General features: G+C 40.9%; 1 protein-coding gene across 4 annotated transcripts in view; it reads left to right on the top strand.

The window, feature by feature from the left end:
- The window catches only part of prkg1l (protein kinase cGMP-dependent 1, like), a 32,125-nt gene extending 26,321 nt beyond the window's left edge, over positions 1-5,804 (top strand). For 3 of the 4 annotated variants that reach the window (XM_060881328.1, XM_060881329.1, XM_060881330.1), the window contains 10 exons: positions 1-35; positions 322-418; positions 575-714; positions 830-919; positions 1,818-1,959; positions 2,633-2,796; positions 3,398-3,520; positions 4,658-4,717; positions 4,812-4,878; positions 4,975-5,804. The exon at positions 1-35 is cut by the window's left edge and continues 25 nt beyond it. In XM_060881328.1, the coding sequence (XP_060737311.1) occupies positions 1-35; positions 322-418; positions 575-714; positions 830-919; positions 1,818-1,959; positions 2,633-2,796; positions 3,398-3,520; positions 4,658-4,717; positions 4,812-4,878; positions 4,975-5,061 (1,005 nt within the window). In that variant the 3' untranslated portion in view covers positions 5,062-5,804. Of the gene's footprint in view, positions 36-321; positions 419-574; positions 715-829; positions 920-1,817; positions 1,960-2,632; positions 2,797-3,397; positions 3,521-4,657; positions 4,718-4,811; positions 4,879-4,974 lie in introns of those variants that run through there. The other variant, XR_009649176.1, reaches the window with a different exon arrangement.
- The last annotated feature ends 624 nt before the right edge of the window (positions 5,805-6,428 follow it).

Genomic DNA, 6,428 nt, shown 5'->3' with positions numbered 1-6,428 from the left:
TCGATGGAGAACGGAAGCAATGAGCTGAAAGCCAGGTACACCTGAACTTAACGAACCCCATACACCGTCTTGATAGACAACATAAGTTCAAGTATCACTTTCCTATATGTTTCTGCGGCTCTACTGGGTTCTCAGTTCTGATTGGTCAGGTCAAGTCAGGTCCAAAGTAGCACAGGGGAAAAAAAGAAGGCTTAGAAATGTATTCATTGTAATTCCATCTTTAGCACATTAGCAGAAGAAGACATTCTAAATGTATAGTCTATTTTTGTAATATTCCTAATACTGTACATGACTCTGAAATGTGCTCGCTGAAATCCTCAGGCCTGTAGACGAAGGTGACGGACTGTGCCGTGTCTCACTCAGCGACGTCCAGGTGTTGTGTAATGTCGGAGAAGGACGGTACAGCCACACACTACTGGTGAGAAGGAAGGAGCGCTAAACGTATAGCTAACAGCCGTGTTTCACGTCTTATTGAGATTTTAATACAACTGCTAACCCAAGAGAGTTCATGCTAAATAAATTAACAGCCATCTGTTAGGATTTCAACTTTATCACCGTCAGTCGTTCTCTTCAGGTCCATTTGAAGAACGACACCAGCCGCGTGTTCGTGATGAAGGTGATAAATAAACATGCTTTAGTGAGCTCGGGTAACAGAGCACGCGTCCTCACGGAAAAACAGATCCTGATGGACGCCCGCTGTCCTTTCATTGTCAGGTCAGTTCTCACTCTTTACAATGGACAAAGACTTCCCGTTCAGCTGTGTTAGATATCTCACACGTTCTCCCAAGAAGAAAATGTGCATTGAAACGTATATTCGGTCTTCTCTCAGGTTATATTGTACCTTTCGAGATGGAAAGTGCCTCTACATGTTGAAGGAAGCATGTTTGGGTGGAGATCTGTGGACTTTACTAAGGGAGAGGTAACTCCTGGCTAAAAATACGTACTGTACTAACTTTAGCTAAAGTGCATTTCAGATACACTCACTGGCCACTTTATTCAATCAATCAATCAATCATTCAATCAATCAATCAATTAATCATGTAATACAGGTCAAGAGCTTTTATTCTGGTTTGATTATTCAGGATGAGCTGATCTCCTGTTTATGGAGTTTACAAATAATGACGTGGGGGGGCACGGTGGCTTAGCGGTTAGCACGTTTGCCTCACACCTCCAGGGTCGGGGTTCGATTCCCGCCTCCGCCTTGTGTGTGTGGAGTTTGCATGTTCTCCCCGTGTCTCAGGGGTTTCCTCCGGGTACTCCGGTTTCCTCCCCCGGTCCAAAGACATGCATGGTAGGTTGATTGGCATCTCTGGAAAAATTGTCCATAGTGTGTGAGTGTGTGAGTGAATGAGAGTGTGTGTGTGTGCCCTGCGATGGGTTGGCACTCCGTCCAGGGTGTATCCTGCCTTGATGCCCAATGACGCCTGAGATAAGCAGTAGAAGATGAATGAATGAATGAATGAATGAATAATGATGTAGACAGAACGTCCAGTATTCTGGAGCAGTTCTGCACCTTGTTGATGAGAAAGGGTTAGAAGAGAATGACCAGACAGGTTTGAAATCAAATAACCACACTCATCAGGTTCCACTCCTTCCAGCCATGAACATGAGTCTGACACTATAGAGGGCACTGAATCACCGAAACATACAGCGTTTGGAGATTTGTAGAACAAAGAACGTTTTGACCATTTTTATGCATGGTGTTCCTATTAAAGTGGCCAGTGAGCATGTCGTATTCTTATTACTAGCCCATTTTTTTATTAATATCAATCCTACAACAGTGTGTTAGCATCCCTTGAGGAAAGTGTTTGTTTCAGAGGTCCGTTTGATGAAAACGCAGTGCGTTTCTACGCGACCTGCGTTCTGGAGGCTCTGAGATTCCTCCACGGCCAAAGCATCATCCACAGAGACCTGAAACCTGAGAACGTCCTGCTGGATCAGAAAGGATACGCCAAACTGGTGCAGTGTTCTCTTCTTCTTTACCTTCTCTACACCGCAATGCTGAGATCGACCTTTTCTCTACGCAGTATTGGCAAATATTTAGAAATTCTCAGGAGAAGAGATAGTAATAATGGATAGTTCATGAGTTTAGCGTTTATCTCTTTATCTTTCTATAAGACACTGCATGTGTAATATAAGGAGTAACACATTATTATTATAGATATTGTCGATCACTTACATAACTATCATCTCCCTCCCTTTCTTTCTCCACCTCCCTCCCTCCCTCCCTCCTTCTCTCTCTCTCTCGCTCTCTTTCTCTTTCATTCACTCTCCTCCCTTCCTTGCTCTCTCCCTTCATCCTTCCATTTCTGTCTCTCTCTCTTTCTGTTCTTCCCTCTCCCTCCCGCTTTCTCTCCATCCCTTCTTCTCTCTCTCTTTTTCTCTCATTCCCTTTCTCCTGCCTTCCCCCTCTCTCTATCCCTTTATCTCTCCCCCATCCTTCCATATTTCTCCCTCTCTCTTTCTAAATTTCTCCCTTCATATTTCTCCCTCACTCTCACTCTCTCTTGCCCCTCACTTACTTTCCCTCTCTCTCTCTCTCCCTCCCTCCATCTTTCCAAATTTCTCTCTCTCTCTCTCTCTCTCTCTCTCTCTCTCTCTCTCTCTCTCTCTCTCTCTCTCTCTCTCTCAGGCAGGCTTCAGCTCTACTAAGCAGCTTGCTTCTCTCCAGAGAACCTGGTCATTCTGTGGCTCAGCAGCTTACCAGGCTCCAGAGATCATTCTGCACAAGGGTCACGGTGTAATGGTGGATCTCTGGGCTTTAGGAGTCTTTGTGTACGAGTTACTCAGTGGCAGGTGAAAGTTCTAACCATCTCTATGCAGCACATTCCTTCAAAACTGCATGAGCCTGAACAGAATTCAAATATTTTTTCCCTAATCAGGAAATCTTAGTGGGGGTCACGGTGGCTTAGTGGTTAGCACGTTCGCCTCACACCTCCAGGGTTGGGGGTTCGATTCCCGCCTCCGCCTTGTGTGTGTGGAGTTTGCATGTTCTCTCCGTGTCTCAGGGGTTTCCTCCGGGTACTCCGGTTTCCTCCCCCGGTCCAAAGACATGCATGGTAGGTTGATTGGCATCTCTGGAAAATTGTCCCTAGTGTGTGATTGCGTGAGTGAATAAGAGAGTGTGTGTGTGCCCTGCGATGGGTTGGCACTCCGTACAGGGTGTATCCTGCCTTGATGCCCGATGACACCTGAGATAGGCACAGGCTCCCCGTGACCCGAGATAGTTCGGATAAGCGGTAGAAAATGAGTGAGTGAGTGAGGAAATCTTAGTAAATATTAATTTATAATTTATCTGTATGATCAATATGCTCTGTACACATACACATATATAAATCATCCAATATCTCTCTTTTTACACGCACGCTTTTATATCTGTGTATCTCAACCCCTGCAGTCCTCCATTCTCAGGCTCAGATCAGCTAAAGATCTGTGCAGCAGTTTTGAAGGGAATCGATGCTGTAGAGTTCCCAGAGGTCATCAGCAATCCTGCGGCTGATTTCATCAAACAGCTCTGCAGGTAAATGTGCCAAGAGTGTTTATGAGTGAAGCAACAGCATCACTATGTTGAGCTGCAACTTTCCCCAAAAAGCAGCTCAGAAACTGTTGAGCTAAGAAATGCTGATAAGGACTGATATTCTCCTGTATGTATGGATTCGAGGCATAAAAGAAAAAAACATTAATGTTTATAATGAAAATGGCCTTCGAGTTTTATTTTATAAGGAGTATAATGAATATCTGATTTGAGTTGTACAGTAGTTGTTAGTTTTTTCATGGATGTTATTGTAACATTACCCACAATGCAGATCAACTATTTGCTGGTGTCAGTGCAGCAGCACTTTAGTCTTTTTTTCATCTGTCCAGATCTCACTGTGAAGCGCCGTTTGAACAATTCAGCTTCCAAAGCTTTGGTGTTCATTTTAATACCATCATCAACACCATTCCATCACACTCATCATATCCTAGATCACTTCCTCACCTCAGGAATCCGAGTGGATTCTGTAGCCAGGAACGATCCAATTCTTCACGTGTTCTGCAGAATTTGGTGGTTCATGGGTTTCAGGATCAACTCTACAAGTTGGTTGTGATTGAAAGTTCTGGTATTGGGCAGTTTTGATGGATCATCTAAGCATCTATGAAACCTGGGAGCTAGACAAAAAAAGAATGTTACGTGTCAGTACCAGAAGGAAAAGTAATGACATCTAATCACTTTAAAAACTCTATTTTACGAGAGAAAAGAACTGGATGTCTCTGTGCTGTTGGGGTATGTCTCTGGACTGTATTTTCAGGTCACAAGAGATTAAGTGTAGTTCTGAAAAGTTTAAGGAAGGATGTTTAAAGATCAGATTTTTTTTACAAGAAAAGGGAAAGAAGACGTTAATCTCTTTTGCCGAAATGAATTATTTTTATCTCACATTACTCTGTACAGTTCAAACTTTTGTCATCCCAAAGCTTGGCTCATAGTTTGAGATATTTTGTGTGGATTTCTGCCAATCCAAAAATTCCATTCCCTTTACAGTAAGTAACGCTACAAAATGCAGAAAGGTTCAAGGGGGAGAAAACTCACGCGAGCCACTGCAAACACTACCATATCTCTCTGAATGGCCGTGCTCTTTATTGTGTGTTTAGCTGATGTCATTTATCACGCCACTTTCAGAGAGAATCCCACAGAGAGGCTGGGCTACAGGAACGGGGTCAGAGACATCCAAGGACACAAGTAAGAGCTCAAACAAAAGCTAAACTGAGACTTATATTTTTTTACACAACAAGTTGCAGATTCTTTTTATGTGTTTGTGACCGTGTTTCTGTAGGTGGTTTGAAGGATTCGATTGGGATGCTGTGTGTAAAGGCTCACACACTCCACCTATATTACCACATGTAAGGACAGCAGAGCACACATGCCGTCTTAAAAATTCGACACGATTCATAGCACACGTTTTTATTACATCATCCTGCTGTTTTCCTGTCTGACAGGTGCAAGGCGGTTCGGATTTTTCCAGTAGTGAGGATCAGACAGGTCCGTCACCGGTAGATGACTCGGACTGGGACGAAGACTTTTGATCTGTCTATCGGTCAGATGTGACGTGACGGACTATGTGAACTATTGTGCTAAAGAACAAACTGTATTGAATAAAGAAAGAAATTTTCAATCTAAATGAAATGTAATAATTCAGAATATGTTCATTTCAATAATCTGGCTACATCTATTTATCCTATGATTTGGAAGTTATCTGTATCTTCCTACAAAATCTGTTTAATGTGAAATTAACGCTGAATCATAGCGTTAATTTCAGCAGCTCTTCAGTGGCTGGATTTGCTCCATGTCTGGGAATCAAACCCGGGTCATGGCCCACCAGGAGGCTCAAAAGTGCATAAATGTGAAAATTCTTATTTTGTTGTTGAAAGATAAATGTTATTTTGTGAGAATTTAATAATGTTTCATTTGTACTAGTAAAAATGTAAATGTTGTCATGACCGGTATTAAGATTTTTAGCAGAGTAAAAAAGTAAAATACTTTTATATTCGTTAATTGGTGGTTCAAGCGGTTAAGGCTTCGGGTTGGGGATTTCGGGTTTCGAGCTCCAGCACTTCCAAGCTGCTACTGTTGGGCCCTTGAGCAAGGCCCTTGACCCGCTCTGCTCCAGCGGTGCTGTATCTTAGCTGACCTTGTGCTCTGACCCCCAACCTCCAAAAGTTGGGATATGTGAAGAAAGAATTTCACTATGATGTAATGTATATGTGACAAAATAAAATAAAGGCTTCTATTACATTAAGTTAAAATGATCACCAATAAAATAAAATAAAAACCCTACAATCAGTCTCTTACTTTAAAAAGTTCTTTTTTTGAATATTAATAATACTCATTCTCATAATTCTAATGTTATGAACCTTACTTCTTGAAATTATGATGATAAATTCACTAAATTTAGTTCACTAGTAATAAAAGCCTTGTCAAATAAACTCAAGTGACAAACACAAATATGATCAGATATACTGTGATACTTAAAGATATGCTTTAATTATTTCTTCAATAATTTAACACAATTGTTTAAATTGTTCTGACATTATATTGTTCTAGTTTTTTAGCATTTTAAAGGAAATCTGAGTAACTGTAAATGTTTATCAAATTACTATGTTTAAAGAATTACTACTCTAAAGAAAGTTCTGTAAAAAAAGTTTAAAAAATAGTTTCTTCTTGTTACACGGTTTCTTGTGGTTCATTTTAAAGGTTTACGATATGATAAGAAAGAAAGAAAGAAAGAAAGAAAGAAAGAAAGAAAGAAAGAAAGAAAGAATAAATGGATTAAACAAACAAACACAAAGGAAAAACAAACAAAAAGTAAGAAACAAACAAAAGAAAGAAAGAAAGAAAGAAAGAAAGAAAGAAAGAAAGAAAGAAAGAAAGAAAGAAAGAAAGAAAGAAACGG

This window comes from Tachysurus vachellii, chromosome 11 (genome assembly GCF_030014155.1).
Source record: "Tachysurus vachellii isolate PV-2020 chromosome 11, HZAU_Pvac_v1, whole genome shotgun sequence".
NCBI lineage: Eukaryota > Metazoa > Chordata > Actinopteri > Siluriformes > Bagridae > Tachysurus > Tachysurus vachellii.
Note: the sequence above shows the minus strand (reverse complement) of the source record. Positions and strands in the feature narration are given on the sequence as shown.